The following is a 23,459-nucleotide window of genomic DNA, read 5'->3' as shown; positions in this document are numbered from 1 at the left end:
GATGGAAAACTTGTTTGGATGGAGGTGTACGGTACGGCACTCGAAGGGTCATTTGAAAGGTTGTATCATTGTTAAAAATTTGTCCATGCTGTGAAATAAGTATTTGAGTTCGGAGTAGTTAAATTTAGTAAATTCTAATCGAAGCTATGGAGTATCCGACTACCTTCTGAATAACTTTGCAGAAGACAACAACCTTCCCTATGAGTAGGGTCTCTAAATGAAGGATAGTGCAAGTTGTATGTGTTCGTGCTAGCTCCACGTAGTGGGTGTATTTTGAACTAAAATATAAATTGATCGGAAGAATGTGTACAAGAACTTAAACTTTGACCAGGATCTTTGCATTTCAAATAGAACAAAATGCCTGTTCACTTACTACTGTCTGCTAGTTAGTAACGTAAGCACTGATTTGTTGTTCATATAATAGATCTCATCCACCTAAACAACTTGGACAAAGTTCGGAATCTTCCAAATTAGTAAAATCTTAAGGAAATTTACTATTTTATTTCGAAATTTAGTATCGTGTTATTTAAGGTGCCTAATCACTTTAACAGCATTTATGAAAACAAAATTCTGAATTATAGTCAAGACTTCAACAAATCAAGTAAAAATAAATAGGGTTTAGATCTAATCCCACACTTTATCTACACAGATAAAAATTCTGAATTTTAATTGTGATGTAAAGATTCATTCAATGGACACAACTTTTCAGGATTTCGCAAAACTTCTCACAAATTCAGGAAACTTAATAGTAGCTCAGGGAACTTCGGATAAGTTCAATGGATACGAAAAAAGTTCAAGAAGATTTGTTTGAGTTCATGGAACTGTGTTTAAGTTCAAGAAACTTTGTGGAAGTACAGGTACCTTAACAGAAGTTCATGAAACTTCGTAGAATTTTAGTGAACATTGTTGATATTCACGTATTTTCAATAAGATACAACTTAAGTCCTCTGAATGTTTTTAGAATTCTTATAAAATGAAATGACCGATGAAGTATTATTCTGAAAATCATTTCAAAATTTCAAATGTCGTTTATCAGATATTCATTCAATTGAAGATTTTTAACTGTTCAAACAGCTCTAGATCAACCCTAAATCTACGGAGAGTCAGCCCTCAAACGCCTACGGTCTCTCGTATTTACGCCAATGACAAAATGTAATGTTTCTACTATAGATGACTTCTAAATTTATTTATTTAAATTTATGGTCCTAAGTAGCATTGATTGATTCTCTTCTTTCGTTAAAAACTTGAGTGCAGAACCGTTTCTTGTCATGTTTGTCGTATTAGAAGTATATAATAACTTCTTTCATCGATATGTGCTAAAAACAGCTGGGAATGTCTTAACATGGCCATTTTTGACGAAGAGAATCTGTCAATGTTACTTAGGACCTTATGCAGCTCAGCTGAGGTTTTGTTAAAATTCTAACACTGCTTCTTGATTACAAACTCAGCCTCTGGATTCTTAATCCGTCTTAACGCATTGAAACAGAATTGTGTTCATTGGACTAACAATAGAAACGGGCCTATCAGCTTGTGTAAAAACAATCTCATAAAACATCTTAATCAGTTCAGTAATTGTCTATTGAAGTTCAGAGAACATCTAGAAATGAGTAAAAAAAATAAAGTTGCGAATATTGTGTTTCCAGAGCATTATTTCCGTTTTACGGATTAATTTCAAGAAGAACAAGTTTCACCGCAGCCTTCAATAAATCAAACATACTTCAAGTTTTCCAATGAACACTACGTTTTTTTCAGCATTCAGATCATTCTCATACTGGCGGTAGAACTTTGACAGCTGCCGGGCGGAATGTTTTTTTTTTTAAATATGCGCAATAATATCAAGAAGTCATCAGAGAAGCTCAGTGAACATGTAGTGATCTTCGAAGAACATCTAGAGCAGCGGTGATCAAAGTGTGGCCCGTGGATACAGGTGTTGTCTGGATATGTATGATGCCACAACCTCAGCCCGAATTTTTTAGCTGATATTGTCGTATGTTAAATTCTCTTTCCGTGACGGTCGAAGCACGCCGCGATGCTGCAACAACGCCCACAGGTGTTAGGGTGCTTCATTTTGAAAAAAAATTCATAATTTTCTTGTAGGCCACCTCCCATTTCGCTTTATAACCCTAAACATAAGCCTGTGTAAAAAATTGTAAATATTGATGATGGTTTAGAGGTCACGAATTGTTTGAACTTTGTATGGAAATTACTATGGAAGAATGTTAAAAATCACTTTTATCGCCCTAACTTTTGGTGTACTGGTCCAAATGTTGAAAAAATGCACCTTAGATAGTGTTTTATGGCAGCGGCTTGAGGAGTGAATCCTGGATAAAGAGCGCAGTCGTCCTGGAATCAATATGCGCAGTCGTGTGGCCATAAAGAGAGATCGGATATTAAAGGGTGTCCACGATGAAATTGCCACACTATGAAATTGCTCTAACTTTTTAACCGTTGGGTAGAATTTAATGAAAATTTGGGTGGATTTAGTTCATAGTGCATTATTTACATCCTGCAAGTTTTAAAGTCCTGTGATCAAAACTCGCGGAAATGGAGTCGAAAGAACAGCTCGTGCGTGATAAAATCTTGCGCATTCATCACGAGAACAAGGATCTCTCGCATCGTTCCATCGCTAAAACGTTGGGAATCGCGAATTCCACGGTGTCGCGAGTGATTAAGCGGTTCGAGGAACGGTTGACCACCGATCGGAAGCCCAGAAGTGAAGGAAAAAGTATTCCGTACAACACCAAAAATCACAACCGCGTAGTTGGGGCCTTCAACCGAAATCCGAACGCCTCCGTTAGGGATGTGGCTAAGAAGCTGCACCTAAGCCGAAGTTTTGTCCAGAAGGCCAAAACTAAGGCTGAGCTTCGAACGTTCAAGGTACAAAAGGCCCCTTATCGCGACGAGAAGCAGAACAAGTCCGCCAAAACCCGTGCCAGGAAGTTGTACCTCAACATGCTGACGAAAGTTGAATGCTGCATCATGGACGACGAAACATATGTGAAGGCTGACTTCAAACAGATCCCCGGCAACCTGTTTTTCACGGCCAAGGATAAGTTCAGCGTTCCGGAGCATGTCCGCACTCAGAAGATGTCCAAATTTGCGAAGAAATTCCTGGTTTGGCAAGCCATCTGCACGTGCGGGAAGCGGAGTGCACCTTTCGTGACCCAGGACACGATGAACGGACAGGTGTACATAAAAGAGTGCCTCCAGAAGCGGCTGATTCCTCTCCTGAAGGCCCACAACGTCCCAACAATCTTCTGGCCGGATTTGGCCTCATGCCACTACTCCAAGGACGTGCTGAAGTGGTATGCGGACAATAAGGTCAATTTCGTGCCGAAAATGTTCAACACTCCGGAGCTCCACGCCATCGAGAAGTACTGGGCGATTATGAAGCAGCACCTTCTTAAACGACCTAAGGTAGTGAAGACAGTCGAGGAACTGAAGAAAGTATGGGCTTACATGCAAAAAACGGTTGATTCACAGGTTGTGCAGAATCTTATGGCCGGGGTTAAGGCCAAGGTGCGGGCATTTGCGTATGGACTGTAGATAAAATACGAGTAAAATGGTAAAATGAAGTTTAATAGTTATTTCTCAATCCCTGAAAATTTGATGGCAATCGGATGAAAACTCGAATTTTGCGAATCAATTTTGTGTGTGGCAATTTCATCGTGGACACCCTTTATAGGGGAAATGCACCTTTATTGTGGCCATGTTTTGGCGATATTTAACGTGTTTTTGGCTAGTTTGAGTTCTGTTAAGATTGGTGATTCAAATCATATTCATTGGGGTACACATACATATCACACACAAAACGCACGAAGATTGTGATTCAATCGTTTTTCTGAGGTATGGCCACTAGTGGTGCACTTAAAGTCATATATAAAAAGAGGTTGACTACCAATGATCTATAAACGTTCTTACTCCTTTGGTACTGGCTTAATATTTCCTAGATGTTCCTTATAATCAAGCAGATATATGAGGAAAACTGAGGAAAATTTTACTTAGTCTTAGTGATCGATCGTTTGTGTGAATTTGTGAACTGGGTTAAAAGTTCATCGGATTACACGTATCCCGACCTTACCCACTCATCGATAAACATAGTTTAAAATCAACTCCTGAATGATTACAGTACCGTGGGTTTCATCCAGCTGAACTCTATCTGTGGCTCCAATCATCCCTTGCTTGATGACTATTTTGCTAGCCAAGATCTCAATCATGATACTACTGTTTCTGAAGCTCCAACTCCACTTGTTCAGGAATGCCGCCATAATCCGACTCTTCAATTGTTCATTAGGGAATGTGATCCTTATGAATTCATCCCTGCTCCCGAAGCTACTCGTTATACATGCAGGAAAACGGACTTCTCGAAAATGAACCTATTATTATACTCTATTGGCTGGAAGAACATGTTGCAGGATTTGAGCATCTAAACAACAGTTAAAATTTTTACTTCTGTCGTAGCTTACGCCATAGATTAGTTCAGTTCAGTTCTGTGTACCCACCCTAGTCCAACACACTTCTTAGGCGCCTGAAGTCGGTTAAAGATCGGCTCTTAAAAACTCTCCAAGAATCGTAACTCGTACATACGGTCGTATTACCTCGCCTGCAACAGTGGATACAAATGGCTAAACAAGAACATGTTTCAAACTTATCTGCGCCGGCTTCAACGCTTCATTTGAAAGACAATCCTAAGAAGTTCTGGTCATACATCGAAGAACAGCGGAAGGAAATAGGGCTACCATTATCGGCGATAATGAAGCTTCTTATCTTCCTGCCATAACTGACCTTTTCAAAGAACAATTCTCAGTAGTATTTACCGACGAAACATTTGACCCACATCTGGTGACTGTTACTGCAGCTAATGTACCTCCATGCTCTGTCATTGGTCCTCATCCACGGATATCACACAATACTGTTGAATTAGCTTGCGCTCGGTTGAAATGTTGACCAAACTCCGGTCCGGGCGGCATACTATGAATCATCTTGAAGAAGTGTAGTTCTGTTATTTTGCAACCTTTAGCTACTATATTCAACCGTTTGCTCTCATCCGGAACATAGAAAATATCATTCGTTTTTCCCCTGCGCAAAAAGGGCGATAAACAAGAGGTTTTAAACTAAAGAGGAATCGCTGCATTATGTGCTACGTCAAAACTATTTGAGCTGATCGAGTTCCTCAAGCATCATTGTCTCAACTACGTTTCCGTGACTCAATATGGGTTTATGTCAAAGAGATCTGCATTCATCAATCTGGTTCCATACACTTCCTTTATCATCACGACTATAGAAGCTTACAAGCAGGTCGAAGCAATCTATACTGATTTTTCAGCTGCTTTCGATAAAATCAACCATGAAATCTTGATAGCAAAGCTAGAACGTCTTGGTTTCTCTGATTCATTGTTAGATTGGCTTAACTCTTATCTGGTTGGTCGTTCAATGTCGGTCACTGTCATTTGGTAATACTATATCAGACTATTCCATGATACATCTGGTGTTCCACAGGGCAGTAATATTGGACGTTTCTTATTCTTGCTGTACCTAAATGTTTTAAGCTCTCGTATGCCGATGACTTCAAACTCTATTGTGTAATAACCTGTCAAGAAGATGCACATTTCCTCCAGAAAGAACTTTACGTTTTTTTCCCAAATTGTGCCCAACTAATCGCATGAGTTTGAATGCAAACAAATGCTCAGTAGTTTCCTTTGGACGTAACCGCTCTGTCATTTCATTTTATTACTTTATTGCCAGATCATCTATAAAAGAGAATCTACTGATAAGGATTTGGGTATTCTCTTAGATTCGAATCTTACTTGTAAAGGTCATGTAGGATATAGGATAACCTCCAAAGCATCTAAATGCCTGGGCTCTATTTTTCGAGCTGCAAAAGAATTCGCGCTACATTGGAGTATGTAGTTGTGGTCCGGTCTCCTTACTATTAGAACGGCATACAGCAAGTAGAAGCTATCCAACATAAGTTTATTCGTTTTGCTCTTCGGCGTTTGTCTTGGAATGATCCATACAATCTCCCTAGATTTGAAGATCGTTGTAAAATAATTGACCCTGACATTCTGGAGGTTCGTTGGTATGTTACTAAGGCATCTTTCATTTCTCACATAGTTTAATTTTGATATTCGTCGTCATACCTTCCGTTCTCAACAATTTATTAGTATTACGACATTCCGTACTAATTATGGCTATTAGTATGTTCAATCGTTAATACCATGTCTTCGAATTTCATTTGTCACGTTCAATTAATAAAAATAGGTTGCGTGACGTACTCAGTTAGTAAATTAAGGGTAGTAGTAAGAAATGGAATAAGGTGATATTTTGTTTAGTCTTATGTTAATACTGTATCATTTGGAATGTACTGTTCTGTTGATGCGAAAAGATAAGGAGGTTTTATGCCCATTTGAGACAAAAAAAAGCTTTTAAGTAAGCTCCACTCAAATGGGCTTTTCCCTGTTCCCAATGAAGAATAAAGAATAAATATAGGGTAAATTGCTCTAATGTTGGCCTATGGATCTAACATTAGGTCCATCGCTAAAAATCTGCTACTGATCAATTTTATCTAGATGAACGCGTCATTGGGACGGTACTTATGGATATTTTTGGTCTCGATTGAAAATTTAGTCGATTGCTGAATTTATGTATGGGCCCAAATTGGGGACACTTAGGCCGACATTACATACATTTCCCCTAGCTCAAAATTGAGCCAGCTTCAACGGCAGCGTGGAAAAGATCGGAGAACATCTCAAGATGATCAGAGACCATCAAGAGATCGCCTTGGAAACTCATAATTTTGAATATGCAAAGATGATTTTAAAATCGAATAAATTTTCCATAAAATTTCAATAGCGGGTGACCAAGTTGTGTTAACTTATATGATTCCGCGTCCCACCGGTGCTCACTGAGGACACAACTGCAAAACTTGTCTAAAAATTCAACATCTCCTGTTCCCACTGAAAAAACTTGATCATATTAGTCCTTCAGGGTCCTTATGGCTTTCAAAGATTTTCGCATAAACACCTCCCATTTTCTATGAGTCTCAATACTTTTAATAATCCTTATGTCTAGATAGAGCTACAATAAGGGCCTAACAGGTTTTGTAAACAATTACTTCTCTCGATGATTTCTAGGAATTGAAAAAATACGCCCACGCATAATAACATTATCATCGGTTAGGGAAAGGTCGATATTTGCGGTTTTTAAGTCCAACTTCTTGCCATGATGACATCGATAAAATGATTGTACCCGTAGATTTTCTTTAAAATCGGAGAACAATAGTGATTTTTTTTAAAGATAAGATTAGAAGCTTCCAGCTAATTTTATCAACTCGATTAAACATTTTGAGAGTTTGTTTTACAAAATTAGGGATGTTTGAAAAAATATCGCCTCAGCAACAACTTGCACTATCATACACAAGATTAAATGCATTCCATTCAATTCCTGAGACGTTTAACTGTAAACGACTATATTTGAACAAGTTTCTTCAGCGGCAACACGAGTAATTGAATTTTAAGACATTTCTGCGTGTTATCCCCAGTGTGCAGTGGGCCGCGGCTTATAAAATGAGAAACGCTGCTCTACTCCACAGAAACAGTTAAACAGTTAATAAGTCTTTGGTTAATCAACCATAGGTCCATTCCTATTGTTACTTGAGATGGTTTTCAACTAAAGTTTCAAATATGTCAAACTAAGGTTTCGGGTCAAAATAATTGAAAATAGTTCAATGTTCTTCTAAGCTAGTCAGGGATTCTATTATTGCGAGCCTAGCTTATCACGGATAGGGAAAATTATAATTTCGGCAACTATCCTACTATCCTACCTACTATCATCAGGAGGGGTAAATGAAGTCCATGAGTGTTCATTGTTTGCTTTTTAGAGCATCGATTGGCTAGATTTGAGCACCAAAGGACTTTGTTTACCCCCTGGCGATATTAGGTAAAGGTATTGCCGAAGAATTTAGAAATAACACCATCAACATTTATAAAAAAAAGGCCCCACAAATTGCAGCTCCGAGCAAGTTCTCCCAAATCGTATCCATTACCAATTACTATTTACCTAGCTAGTCTGCTCAACAGCTTAATTCCCACCTTCATAACTGCGGTACACCCATCGCAATTATTTCCTCCAGCATCATTGACCACACACCCAGCTCAGCGAATCTTCATGAAAGGAAAAAAAAAAAATCTAATTTTACACTTTACCCGAAAATTAGCACCTCCGATTTCTCACTCATGGTCTAGGTGCTCGATGCGACGCAACCTGAACTTCCTATTTCCCCTTTCTTGACGCTAGACGCTTTTTCCCTATCCGTCGTTGTTATTAGGCAGGTGAGTACATGCGTGGAGATCCGAGATCGACGGTGATCCAGGAAAGGAAAACCTCCAAAGCAAGAACAAATATTGAACATCAACTTGTCGGGACCGCGCGATGAGAGCGAACATGTGCCACGGCGTACGCGCGCGGCCCGATAATTAAAACCTCTCGCCACCGCCGCTGTCTCATCCCAGTCATAAAGTGTTTGCCCAAGTGCTTTATTGCCTCATACCCGCGTCGTATCATCACTCTCCAGTCTCCACTCCACTCTGGTGTAACGTTTCAAAGTGTGTGCAGCGTTTTTGGAGCAATTTAAATCTTCACGCTGCAATGAATGACGAGCATTGTTTCCTTCCACCTTGGTGCATCTTTCCGCTGTCTTCAAATATTAACCCAGACGACATCTTTTATCGCGATTGCATGTCGAGGAACCTCGTTCGAGCGTCTCTTATCTTCCGTTTTTTGTTTTTTTTGAATGCATCATTTGGAAGGGAAAAGGTTCACTTTCAAAAGTTGCAGGTAATCTCGCACCTTTTTCTTTTTTTTCTCCCAGTCTTGACGTTGAGGCTCTTCCAGAGAAGTGCACGGTTCTAAGGGTACCTCTATATTTGTACAAGACATTAGCAACCGAACACCGTGCGGAACGAACTCAGGGGGTCAAATCAAGCGTAAAACGTAATCAAGAAACTTCGGTTCGGTTGGAGGTGGTGGTAAGATTTGGACAAGAACAAGAAGAACAAGAAGAAGTTGCTACGAGGTGAGAATGCGCCAGTGTTAGTGTTACAAACCTTTACGCTGGTTGTTGACTGACTGGTCCCATAAGAAGGAACAACAAGAGGTAAAAGAAACACTGGAGAGTTTCTTTTTTACGATCTCCGCTTTGCGCTGACCGAGATTTGAGATCGAGACAAGCAGCCAGCGCTCAGGAAGACATATGGCCGATGAAACCAACTCAAGTTTTAGTTCAGTTCAGTCAAATTCGCATAAACGTAGTTTAGTCATCGAGTGAGTAGAATTTTCCTTTGATTTTCCAGGAAATACTTTTCGAATATGAGGAAAACCTGAGTGGACGGTCCATTAGTATAGAGTTAGATTTTGAGTGAAAACCCACTTAATTTTGAGTCGATATCATCGGTCGTGCACTGACTGGGCTGTGGGTGGTAGGCACAGGGAGGAAAGAAACGTGCAACCCATCGTCGTCAAAGGCGGTGCGGCGGACGGCGTCTGAGTGAGCGAGCGAATAATGTTGCGGCTGTGAGTAGCGCAAAAGTCGGAGAGCGCCAGAATGTAGGCAATGATCGATGCGAGCTCTGCAAATCATAAGGGTAGTGAAGTGTTTGATCGACATTTTTTTTTATCCTGACTCGTCATCGTCACAAGAAGTGGTTGTACGATCGTGGCGAGTTTATTGTATAACGACCCGCCATTAGCGGGTGGTTCATGATCACATGGCAATCAAAAATTGGGCTTTAATTATGGAGCGCTCTGCAGTTATGCGTATGTGCAGCAATCATGTATGTATGAGGCTGTTTTGGATTGGATTGTAATTTTGTTTTTCCGAATAAAGAGCACTTCAATGATCATCCGCCGAACGATCACTACCTCATATTAGTATGCCATCCAAATCCGAAGAGTAGGCCTTAAAAAGTCACATAAAAATACCGTACTTCCTTTTCCACGAATGCGTGCATGATTGAGGTTAGTGAATCGTCGGTGTTAGGTTTAGCCACCGTATTTTGTTGTCGTCGCCGTTGTGAAGGTTTGCAGCCTGCAGACTTTGGAATGGGTTTGTCGGTCTAGGTTCGCTGTTTATATAAATAGAGTAGTATAGTATGGTTGATGTATGGATTAAATTAAAATTTCATATTTTGTACCACCGCAAAGCTGGAATTCTAGCGAATTCCATGCGGTTACTCATGCGGACGTGTATACTGAGCAGCTTCATATAAGTGGGAAAGTAGGCAATACGTCTGATTTATGATCCATAAAACTCAATAACAGAGGTTCACGAATTTTTTGCAAACCATGCAATGATGCATGATTTTTGCTCTGCACACCAAAAACGACAAGTTATGTCATTAGAATGACGATTAAAACCATCTTCACTGAAAATTAGACCATATCCTTGAACTACTTTAGTTCTGAGATGTTGATACGGGAATCGCAATGGATAAAGCGAACTGTATAGTCATGTTTCACCGTTTAAATTATTATCTTTAATTTAGGACAGCAACTCTTAAACTAAAAAATATATAACATAATTATATCAGCTCCTGTTATAGATAACAAATATTTAAATTATCAAAAAATTCAAACAAAATTATTATAGATTTTGTTAAAAAATAAAACTCATAATAAAATATGTAAATATAAGGCAAATTCAAAATTTAATATTTTTTTAAAATGTTTTCCAATAGAAGCTTTTTTTTGTCAGCGACTCGTAAGAAGTCAGGGGCAAATACATTTATTAAGTTACGCTTTATGCAGGAAGAAGGAAGAGCACAAAATCCGTTGACACGCTCTGTAATAGGTGATTATTCAACTGTTATCTGCGTGACGCGGGTAGCCAGCTCCAATTTGAATAACGCGATGTAGAAAAAAAAAAACAAAAAATCCTCAAAATCAATTGTATACCAACATTTCCTGGGGTTACATTGAATTGAAGTCAACCACGATCGATCACAAAGCATCCAATTATGCTATAATCGCAAATCTCCCAATGATTTCGGAAATTGTTCATTAAATTAACTATCGTCAAACCTTTAACTTTGAATTAAAACCCGAAATGCCTCGAAATCCAAACTTTTAGTCCATAAATCCGGTGGCTTTTTAAAGTTTATTATCAATGCCTTGCTTGCTCAAAATCGCAGGTAAATTTAAGCATGACTATACACACATAGAAATAACTAATTTTACACGTGACGGAATCCATCTTTGACATAAAATATGAGACGTAAACAAACATGTCATGTAATATTTATGTCAAAATTGACGCTCGTATATGTCACTCTCAGAGCACCTAAATTTACATGAACTTTTCTAAGTGTGTATGTCATTGTTCAGAATCATTAAACATGTTTATTATGATATAAAGCAAACGTAATAATTAATTAAAAATCAATCGTCCGGATTACAGGCCAGTCTGGTATTCGAAGCATTGCAGTAGTCTTTTAATTACGTTCATTAAGTTTTAAATTGGTAAATTAAATTCTCATATATTATAACAAATTAAGTTATACATTAACACCCTTAGTTTACGTCAATATCCCAAGAGGGGGAGGTAACTGTTAAATAATAACAATCGTTGCTTACCTCGCATAACTAGTTCCAACGACAACAAGTCATAAGCAACGATGGTTTGTTGATGTTTAGAAATCAATGAGCGTAAACAGGTGAGGCCCAGTGAATTTGTCGTCTCTTTCGTTCTTCAGCTGTTTAAACGGATTACAGAGTTGGACGTCACACTCGTATAACCATTTAAAAAGCGGGAGAATGCGCCATACCTATTTACATATCGTGGACGGATGATCCGTAGGCAGATTTCATAGCACATCCCACCCCTGCAATATCCGCATGACCCAGAAGAATGAAGAAAGCGAGTGCGAGTGAGAGGAGTTGAGATCAGTGCTGCAAAATCTCGACAATATAGGGTGCCTCACATCAAATTGCATCACGGAAAAACGCTGTAGAAAATTACCCATGTGGTATTTTCTCTTTAAAATTTGGGTAGAAGTAGTTTAGAGTGTATTGTTTACACTGTATTTTTATCGCTGTCAGTTTTTCGAAAGTTGCAACGTCGCGAATTGATTTTGCGCAAGCACCTGGAAAATCATCAACTCTCTCATCGGGACATCGGACAACAACTCGAAATCGTGCAGTCAACGGTGAGTCGTGTGATTAAACGTTACTAAGAAACTCTGAGCATCGAACGGAAGGAGAAATGCCGTCAAAATTGATGTTCTATTAGTGATCAGGATAACAAGCGTGTCGTGAAAGCGTTTAAGCGGAATCCCAATGCTTCGGTCAGGGATGTGGCCAAAAAGTTAAATCTGTCCAAGTCTTTCGTTCAGAGAGCCAAGAACCGGGATGGATGGCATACGTACAAAGTGCAGAAGGCTCCAAATCGTGACGAACGGCAAAAAACCGCTGGGAAAGTCACGAACCCGGAAACTGTACACCCAGATGCTGACGAAGCCTCATTGTTTCATCATGGGTGATGAGACTTACGTCAAGGAGAACTTTCGGCAGCTTCCGGGGCTACTGTTCTTCACCGCCCAGCACAAGTTTGATGTTCCGGAGGAAGTAAGGAAGCAGACACTTTCAAAGTTGGTCAAGAAATACATGATTTGGCAAGCGGTCTGCTGTGGCAAACGGAGTGCGCCGTTCGTGACTACGGGACTGTAAACGGGGAGATCTACCTTAAGGAGCGTCTACATCCTCTGTTGAAGCAACACGAGGGCCCCACGATCTTCTGGCCGGATCTAGCTTCGTGCCACTATTCAAATGTTGCCATGGAGTGGTACGAAGCCAACGGGGTCACTTTCGTACCCAAGGACATGAACCCCCTCAACGCACCGGAACTAAGGCCCATCGAAAAATTATTATGGACTATTATGAAGCAGACACTACGGAAGCATCCCAAGGAGGTCAAATCTGTGGATAACATCTAGAAAAAGTGGGTTTCCGTACAGAAGAAGCTTTAGCCAGATATTGTACAGAACCAAGAGGGTGGAGTTATGGTATTGAAGTTGAATGAAATAAGTATGCCAAAAGCTTACCAATGGGTTTTATTTTATTGTCTGAAAGTTTGAAAAGGACCGGTCAACTAGATAATTTTCTATAGCGTTTTTTTCCGTGATACAATTTGATGTGGGACACCCTTTACACGGCGATATTCAAAATTCTGCTTTGGTCACTCATTTGAGCTAACAGTCATCGTCAAGGCAATCCATGTCAATTGTCAGTGAAAATGCTGTCAGTGACGAACATGCGCAGATTTTTTTATTAGCTAAACTTGAATTGAAATTAAATGACTTGACCAAAACAATTACATGGAGCCGTTAAAGTGAACGTCCTGAACTGCTTGAATAGCATGGATGTGACTCAGAATGCACAAAATTTCGCTTTTTGTTACTACTGAATCTTTGTCATTAACGAAAAAATGAATGAGATTTTGACAAAGGTTCTGTCAGTGACTATTTGAAAAACAATTTTGTCGTATCGCGAGAAAGTCTGCCAATGACTATGACCAATCTCAGCACTGGTTGAGATAGGCAAAGGTGCGACTACATTCTCAACCCAAGATTTTCAAATGACTGGTTTCAAATCCCGGCGGCAGCTCTTCTGGCTTAAATTGATTATCAATCCGTTGGTATGGAGAATTAACTATCTTATTATTCTGCTGACGAGCAAAAATAGAAAAACACTCAAACATATTTTACCAAAAAATGTGTTGAAAAAAAAAACAGTTTATACCCTGTTTACATACTTAGAAGATGTAAATTTAGGTTCTCTGAGACTGACATATACGAGCGTCAATTTTGACATAAAATTGACTCATAATAGACGCAAAATTCAGCTCAATCAAACGTACTTTCGAATTTTTCAGTCTCGGGGCACTTAATTTTACATGACATGCTTGTTTGCTTCTCGTCCTTTATGTCAAAGATGGATTACTTCAAGTGTAAAATTAGGCATTTTTAAGTGTGTAGTAAGGTTACTGATTATCGCACTGAAGCGATGATCGGATTATTTTCCCATCGCGGTAGAAGAACAGCAGCAATCGCTTATATTGACGAAGCAATTCGTGTTATTTTGTTTCTCCCACCCTTCCCTTCATTCACTGAGTGACCACATGCACCCATGGAGCATGGGTAACTCACTCTCAAATTTCCAGCAACACGATCCTAACAATCGTTTTTCGCGAGCGATGCCACCCGTAGAAGAATACACCTGGATTGATCCTCTTCATGAAGAGCATCATTGCTATTATCGTTCATGAACAAGACTTTGTGTGGTTGCTTGTGATTACGAGTGTCTTGATTTTCCAGATTTTTAGTCGTCTTGCCAGATACACAGACAGACCACATATATTTCCAGATTTTTTTTTTAAATGTTCCAGATTTTCCCAGATTTTTTAAACATGTTGCTTTAAAAATATCACTGCAATTGATTTATCCTCTAATAATAAAAATAAAAAGCCAATCCTTTTTTTTAAGGTAATTCTGAAAATAATTCACAGTTAAGTGTGATGCGAGTGATGTGAAATCAAAAGAGAATTTCAAGCTACTTCTGAGTAGAATTACATCCATCTTTGTGGGCTTCGGGGTCGTGTGGCGTCACCCATCATTTAGGCGTATTGTGAGTGCCACGAATTGAGGGTTCGATTCCCGCTCCAGCCGGTGAAAATTTTGGCAACCTGAAAATTTCTCTACTGGTCTAATGGGTGTGGTGTGTTGTCCGTTGTCTAGTGTTAAATATTCAGTCTGTTGAAGACGGTGTCAATTGTCTTGTCAACTCTGATGACAATTGCATTAAAGTTTTTGTCAATAAAGGAAATAAAATCCGGAAGAGAAATCATAGAAAATTCTTATGATGAAACTTAAGGAGTATGCTGATACGAATCGTGAGAATAATTTCAGTGGAATTCTGTCCAATGTTTCTATGGAGATTAATTTTAATTAAATTTTTAATCGCATTTTCTGGGCGACTTTCAAAACCATTTTGGCAAAGTACTTGAGTACTAAGGTAATACTGAAAAGGATTTCAAAACAATTCTGACCTTACCTACCAAGCAGTTTAAAGGGAATTATCGGATAAGTCTGAGAAGAGTTTGACGGTCATTCTGAAGAGTGTACCAACTAAATTGTTAAGAATATTTTAAGAAGTTCATAGAGAAAAATGGACACAAAATTGAGCCAATTCTTGGGAATTATTGCCAATTTGAGGGAGTTGTGGGATTAGAGAGTGATTTATAAGAGATTACAAGAGATAATGCTAAGAACTCTTAGAATGTTACTGGAAAAGTTTAAATTCTTCAAGATTATTTTAGGGGAATTTAGAAAAGAAATATGATGGAATTCTAGGATAATTCGAATTGAACTTAAAAAAGGCGAAGATATCCTGTAAAGAGTTCCAAGTAAATTCAGACCAGGGACGCCGGAAAAATATAAATTCCGGAATCAAGAATCATTGTAAGATCCTGAGACTTCAAACTTAAAGCTATCAGACTTTCATTTTAGTAATATAATAAAATTATTCTTTGGCATAATGGTCATTTGAATAGTGCAGTTACCCGTAGTTTAGGTAAACTGTGTGTGAGTTCCACGATGCTAGGTTTTGATTCCCACTTCAGCCCGGTGAATTTTGCTTCAAAATACTACTGGTCTGCTGGGTGTTGTGTGTTGTATGATGTCAAGAATTAAACTGTAAATCTGATCAACCTCAGAGTAATATCAGAATTATTTAGAACTAATAAAATCTTTCAATTCTGGTACTGCATCAAATAGTAAGGACTAAATCGACTATTAGTTCAAAAAATCCATCCCATCAAATTTCTTTGATTCTTTGCTTCTCATTCTTTTAAAAAAGTTACAGTTTAAAAATCCATTCTAACCATATTTTCTGCTGTTTTTTACCCACATTTAACTCAATTTTTGAAATGCTGCGTAATGGATATTTGAACTTTTTGGGCACACTGTGTCAATACTTTTCAACTTTTGGATGATTTTAGCAATGCTAACAAGTTATTTGCTTAATTTAATTTATTTAAAAATGTAATTTATAACCATTCTTGTACTTTAAAGTCTAGATGATCATACTGACCTATTTTTACGGGAGATTGGCATTATGTTAAAAGAGGATTTTTGGAGCATTCCAGATTTTTCCAGATTTAATATTTTACCTGGTCCAGATTTTTCTGAAAATGACCTGGCAACGCTGGTCATGAAGACTACAGCATACGAAGAACGCTCTCCACCGCTCGCGATGCGAACGATGAAGAGAAGAAGAGCACGCAGCCCGAATGTTTGAGTGGTGCATCGGCACTAACACTCCTCACTCATCGAGCATTCTTTACGATTTGCTTTTATGTGGGCATCCACATCATTCAAGAGTTTTGCTGATATACCGATGCTTCGAGTAACGTCGCACACGATGAACGAATATAAGTGAAATGAAGCGAATATCAGTAACCTTGATGTGTAGTATTTACCCTAACGTGTAATTTTGTAACAAGCTATGTTAGAAACTTATAACATTATAATAACCGTTGTTACAAAAATCTGCGGAACAAAATAATATAATCTTAATCATTCTTTCTGGTCGGGTTGCGACCCACTTGGAGAAGTTCCCTAAGCTTGTAATCCACTACTATTTGATGACAAATAATGTAAAACCAAATAAACCTTCAAAAGCCAATCTGAAACTACATGAATGCATTAGTTGTTAGTTGCATTTGTAATTAGTTCAAGAACTTCATGACTTCAATCGCCAAATTGTCAAAACAGCTAGCTTGCTCACGCAATCTAACACCACCATCTGGTAGGGCAAAATTTCCATTGAGGTTGCGTGCGGGACCTTAAGATCATTTGCTTACATGTAAACATTGTATTTATTTTTTAGTTGCTTTTGCTCAACACCAACTTCAATTAACTCATTGGTCTACACCACAAACTCAACATTCAGACACGTTTCGGATGCCCTTGCGATAGTGATCAGAAAATGTAATGCAGCTATTCAATATCCCCCGAGAAAAGCATATGTCATAGCTCACAGGTAGGTTGATTTATCAGGTTGATATTGCTCCAACCAAGTGTTTTATTTATTTATTTTATTTATTTATTTTTACTTGTCTAAAAAACGCACAGACAGCCTAATTCCTTAAACTAGAGCTAATCCTGTTTTTAAAAACGTTTTTAGATACATTAAAATCGTAGTTGTCACGAGACTCGTGAAATCGCTGGCAACAAACATCAAGCGGATTATTTTGCCCGTAGAGTGTTCGAAGTTGAGGAATGCGGAGAAGATCATTCTGGCGTGTCTGTTTAACCGGAGCATTGAAATTAAGTTTGCCAAGAAGTTCAGCACAGTGTTCACTTGGCTGTCGACAGAAGTAGAAAACTCTCAATGTGTGTCACGCGATCGTCTGTTTACTCGGTAGCAACCATTGTGTGGTCCTCCTCATTGTTCTTCATCAGCAGTTCTTTCAGTCGATGCGTCGTCGACTTTGCAAAGCAACCGTTTCGTGATGAATGTGTGAGTGCTGACCACGTTTTGCGTCCATTGCTACAATGGAAGTGCTCTGACCCTCGTTGGCGAATCTGCCATGCAGGTAAACCACTGGGAGCGGCTCCCGTTCTGGTAGAGGAGGCTTATTGGATAGCGGAAGATAAAATGTTTATTGTGTTGTACCTTTTGATTATAGTTTTAAGATGTATTGTATAGTGAACAAGAAACCTTGGCTAAAGTAAAGTGAATTAGATTGAGCCTTATCAAATAAATTAATAATAATAAGAAGTTCAGCACAATCAATATTGTTGTTCAGAACGTCAAATATGAACAGCCGTTGCAGAAGTATCCTCCTAGCCGCCAATGTGCAAAGGTCAATCAAAACACAGCGGTTCTCGTATGGGGAAGAACAACCGAGTTATTCCAGGGTAACAGTCGTAGAGCGTATCTAACAAAGTTTCGCTGAATCTTTTCAATGCGAAAGTAAAGCGTGACATGATAAGGTGCCCATACTAGAACGCCATATTCCAGTATGCTTCGCACCAGATAACAATACAATGATTTAAGGCAATAGACATCCTCGAACTGTTGCGTGTTGCGTTTGATAAATCCAAGTATCGCGTAGGCTTTGGCGGTTGTTGCTGCTATGTGATCGGTAAATGTCAGCTTGCTGTCAAGAATTACACCCAGATCCTTCATTGATGACATTCGTTTAACATTTGAAGAAAACATCTTCTACTCGAAAATTGCAGTTATCCTCGATCGGTTGAATGAAATAACTTTTCATTTGCGAATGTTGACTTCCATTCCGTTCAATGAGCACCATTCAAGAAGATAGTCGATGTCCAAATGAAGAGCACAGCATTCTACCATAGAGGCGATTATACGAAAGAATTTCAGGTCATCAGCGAACATATACGTCAGTGATTTGATGAGTACGCAAAGATCGTTCACAAACAGTACGAAAAGGTAGTGGTCTTAAGTGACTACCTTTAGTTACCCCGGAAGTAATAGAGAACCTTTCAGAGCAGGATCCACCAAGGCGCACAAAAGCACTGCGGTCAGATAAGTATGATTCAATCCACCGAGTAAGCCACTCCGGGAATCCCATACGTTTGAGTTTTTTCACAGCCAATGCGTGTGGAACTTTGTCGAATGCTTTGGAGAAGTCAACATGAACCTGTTGACGCTTTTCCAGACTATTCACGAGCGAATTGACGTAGCACATCAAGTTGGTTGTTGTGGACCGCTTCCTTGCGAATCCGTGTTGACTCTCTGATATCACATGATGGACGTTACGGTACAGCTTTGGATAAGACTTTCCAAAACTTTGTGAAAGCAACTCAAAATGGGAATTGCACGGTAATTTTCAATATCGTTAACACAACCAGTTTTGTGAATGGGAGTGATAGCTGCAGTCTTCCATTCACTACGAAAAATGCCTTCCACTAACGATCTATTGAAAAGCATACTTGCAGGTAAGGCAACTGACTCCGCACATTGTTTAATAAAGATTGGAGGTAAATGATCAGGATCTGCTCCCTTCGAAGTGTCTATGGACTCAAGTTTAGTGCGAACATCATGAAGAGAGAAGTTGTAAACTGTCACGTTCAAGTCGCAATGCGGCAAACTGGTCAAGTACGATTCAATCGAAGGTGGTCGGTTATTACTTTGCACACTCCGAAAAAACGACGAGAACAGGTTTGCAGCGTCTGATGGTGATTCAGCTGTTTCTCCCTGATAACGAAAATGTTGAGGAAGACCACTGGTCCACTTCCGATTTTTCACATAAGCCCAAAACAGTTTCAGGTCCTGTTTCAGACTTGCTTCAGTGCGATGGATGTAGCTGCGAAAGCATTGCACATGCATAGAGTTATATTCGCTCTCTAAAGCACGTAGCTTAGCCTTGTGCTGTTCATTTCGGGATAAAAATCAAAGGGATCCATGGGAGTCCGATATAAAGCAAATGGAACCAGTGGCACTCAAATAGGTTAAGCTATCACCGAGAAAAAAGATTTTGCACATCATCGGTTCAATGATTTTCAAGCGATCCTTTTTTTTGTAGGACGTATTAAATTCATCACCAACTTTCTAAGATATCAACTTGGATCAACATATGATATTTCAACTTTCTCCGGAATTTCCCTTTATGAGAAGAGTATGGCTTCGGCACTTCTGTATATCTATTATCGTCAGGGGGTAAACGAAGTCCTACGATGCTGATTTTTGGGATGAAGGTGCATCGTGTTCCAGAGCATCGTTCTGCAGTAAAATAAATACTCTAAGACTTCATTTACCCCCTGACGATAATAGGTAACGGTACTGCCGAAGCCGACATTTCCCCTAAATATATCTGAAATTTTGAGGTGGTAATTTTCTGAAACTTCAATTAGAGAGTTTTTGGAGAAAATTGAAAAGATCCCTTTAAGACCCACTGCACATCATCTTCTTTTAACATTTTGCCTAATTCTCCAAGACATCTTTATACTTACTACTTAACTAATAATTTACTCAATTTCATTTATAAAGCCTCAAGCTGTATTCAAACATTATACGATATGAGGCAACCTTTACTCAACCTCTATACAAAGCAAATCTGGCAAACTTAGTCAGCTACTTATGGCTGTTGTGACGCGGTTTAGACAAACTCTTATTGCAGTTCCATTTACGCTTCTAAACAGCTGTTATCCTGCTGTTTAGTTGTGTGCAAACTTGAAAGGCGCTTATTCAACCTTTACCCGGTTATCCAATAATCACTACTCAGCTTTCTCTTGAAGCCGGCTTAAATTTTGTTTACGCTTTTTTTTTGTTGGAGGAATTGATTGAGTTTATTTTGCTGTGAGAATCAAATTATTCGAAATTAGTTATAAGCACACCACCACATCACCGGAGAAACCTAGAATCAAACTCGAGACGACCGCATTGGCAAAACCTTGACACTACCAACTTCACTACGCCAACACTTTAAACTGTCGTAAAATAATCTACATGACTTTGTACAACAATATCGCTGAATAGAGGCTTAATAATAGTGTACATGAATTACTTTTCTCGACTAGTTACCTCAGCTTTGTAAAGGAGCAGAGTAAAAGCTGCAAAACTGCACACGTCTAAAAATGCTTCCAAAGCAGCGTTTTACACAGTTTATTAGCTGAGTACAAATTGTTTAGTTGTTGAAACAACACTTTTGATGATGTTTATGTTATTCAGCAAGAGTGGTTGGTTGTGTAGAAGCCATCAAATGAGTAATATATTCACTTTATTAGCTTTGTTTTTTTTATATTGACATAGAAGTGACGTAAGGGTTTAATTGGCTGCTATTATTCAGTGCGACTGACACATTGAGTAATGGTTGTGAAAAAGTTGAGTAAATGCTCTCCAAAACTATTTTGCTAGCTTCTGCTTGTATCTATATCTGCAGCTTTTTTCAGCTACTTTACAGCAAAAAGCTCGAAAAATTGGCTTAAAGCTGAAAATGTTAGTTGGGTAGCTCTTTCTTGGAATGATCGAAAGGATTTCAGTTTAAGTTTTGCTCCAAATACCGACGATTTTCGCTAGTACTATTCTCCCAAATTTCTTCTCGAATAATGAATTCTATTTAAACTCAACAGGAAATCTCTCAGGATTAGACATCCTAGCATTTTATAGTTTTGTCAACTTTACAGATCATGCAGCTACGATTCATACGATTCATTGTACACATACTCAAGCAATGCAAAATTCATCCACCCTGAATCGGTTATTAAATTCGTAAAATTACATAAACCAGCCCCAAATGAATGGAGCTTTCCATTTTTTCAAGTTCCATTATTCCCGCTCGCAGGTGTTTCAACCATGCGATGAAAAAAATCACTTGTCATCAAGCAGTGCGCGGTGTCAGCTGTCTGACCTATTCGTTACCGAACATAACCGAATCTGCCAAAACAAAATCCCTGCCTAGTGACAAGCATTGCCAAAACTACTCGCGTCATGGTGCTTTCTTTCGATCCGATGATGATGACAAACTCAGCTGTATGCTTCTCTCCTGCGGAAACTTTACCGGACCGAGTCCGATAAGTGAAAGTCCATCGATCAAGCGACAGCAGCGCTAGGTTATCCCTCTCTAAGAGTGCCTCAAGTAATTAAACGTTCCGCTTGGGACCACCTGATCTTGGCCGAAAAACCAGAAATCTGCAGCAGATTAATTTCGTTCAACTCTCTTTATGCCCTTGCGCCGAAATCGGCAGATTGTTTGAACCTCTCGTTCAGGGCGGAAAAACATCTCTAATGTCCAAAACGACATCGCCGTCTTCCGATGATGAAGCAATAAATCGTCACGACAGCTCCACCACTACTATCAGATCGCTTTCTAGCGAACCTTCACCGAGGCGGTCCTACGAGTACCTTTAAAAAAATTGATGATGTCCACCAGTGCTTTCGGTTGTCCATGAGAGATTAATTGATTTGTTCGTCATCATTTTTTTTTTGACGGGCTGGAATACATACCTTGAGGGCGCAGAAAATGCAGTCCTGCCCACCGCAGACGTGGTTCTGGAGCTGGCGGAACGATCGTCGGAAGGCATCCAGATGCCAGAGGACCTGAAACGGGAAAAATAAGAAACGAGAGCAAGTGAGCAGGCTGATGGTTATCCAGGTACCGTTAGAAATAGTTTAAAATACGATATAAATGTATACATAATTTGCACGTAAATTAACAGATTTTCGACCGATGCAAAGTGTTGCATTTTGAAACGAGTAACTCGTTGGTGCAGTACGGAAAAGTGCACTCGTTGCATGCACAATGCGACTCAAATTGGTATCGTTTCGTGTGTAGCTTGAAGCGTAACATCAACCCACGCCATCAACGGGCGGCGGGCTTCGAAGCCTATATAGAACGAACGACCCAAAACTCCATGGCAAATCAGTGGGAGGAAGGCTTGGGAGATTTAAAACGTAACAAAGAGGAAAACGTTCTTTACGAAGGCAAACGGTCGGTTATGACGTCAGGGTGGCCAACCAACGCAGAGCTTTAAACATTTATGAATATGGATGCGGTATTGCGATTCGTTGGAGGAGAAGGAGGAGGCAGAGATGAAATAGCTGATGAAGCTGAGATAGCAAGAGGAGGAAAGTTCAGCTCCCGAGGCGAAATGAGCTTTTTCTTTTTGTTGCTTTCTTGCTTCTTTTCCATGTCGCGAGTTAGCGTGAATGATCAGCCCTTCGTGGTCATGCTGCGCAGTGGCAGGGTTGGCAGGTTTGTTGAGTTTTGGGGGATTGTGACCTGTTAGAAATGTGGGGGAACGATCAGTAATGTAGCTTTCATGTATTCTGTTTTGTTTAATACATTTGCTTCTATTTTTGACCCATCACTGCACAGCAAAAATAGATTTTAATATTACATCCAAGGGGATGCATTTCAATCATGTCGAAAACAAAACTCAAGTGCTAAAATTCAAAACTACAGTATCTATCGAAATAAGTGCTCATATTTTAAATGGATTAAAATTTTGGCCTATCGTTCTTTGGACTATCGTTCTTTGGCCTATCGTTCTTTGGCCTATGGGACTTCGGTCTAATGACCTGCCCCCAGCCCAGATAGGTGAACAGCCAGATAAGGGGCTGTTGATAAACTACGTAGACAGTAGAGTGATGTAAAATTTGAAATTTTCGCTCCACAATACTTAAACGATTCCAAATCGGATCCTGACTAATCTCTCAAAATTTGAACCCATTTGGTGAGAAACTGAGATGGCACAAACCAAGATTTTTGTTCATGTCTATCTAATAATTCACCATATCGGTCTGCTTCAAAAAAATTCATATGTACTTGTAGCTACAACTTTTCTGAAGACCACTTTTAGAATAAATGCAAGGATCGAAAGTTATCAATGGTTCAATGCGCTGATGTCTTATGATCATGTTCAATCAACTGCTCA

At 39.2% G+C, this 23,459-nt stretch overlaps 1 protein-coding gene across 2 annotated transcripts in view; it reads right to left on the bottom strand.

The window, feature by feature from the left end:
• ec (echinus) overlaps positions 1–23,459 on the bottom strand; it is a 323,237-nt gene that overhangs the window by 54,687 nt on the left and 245,091 nt on the right. For both annotated transcript variants that reach the window (XM_065233557.1, XM_065233560.1), the window contains one exon: positions 22,030–22,122. In XM_065233557.1, coding sequence (XP_065089629.1) covers positions 22,030–22,122 — 93 coding nt within the window. The remainder of the gene's footprint in view (positions 1–22,029; positions 22,123–23,459) is intronic.

Source organism: Ochlerotatus camptorhynchus, unplaced genomic scaffold, assembly GCF_037179485.1.
Source record: "Ochlerotatus camptorhynchus isolate MF236.1 unplaced genomic scaffold, CSIRO-AGI_Acam_v1.1 ptg000404l, whole genome shotgun sequence".
Classification (NCBI taxonomy): Eukaryota; Metazoa; Arthropoda; class Insecta; order Diptera; family Culicidae; genus Ochlerotatus; species Ochlerotatus camptorhynchus.
The sequence above is the reverse complement of the archived record's forward strand: the minus strand, read 5'-3'. Positions and strand labels throughout refer to the sequence as shown.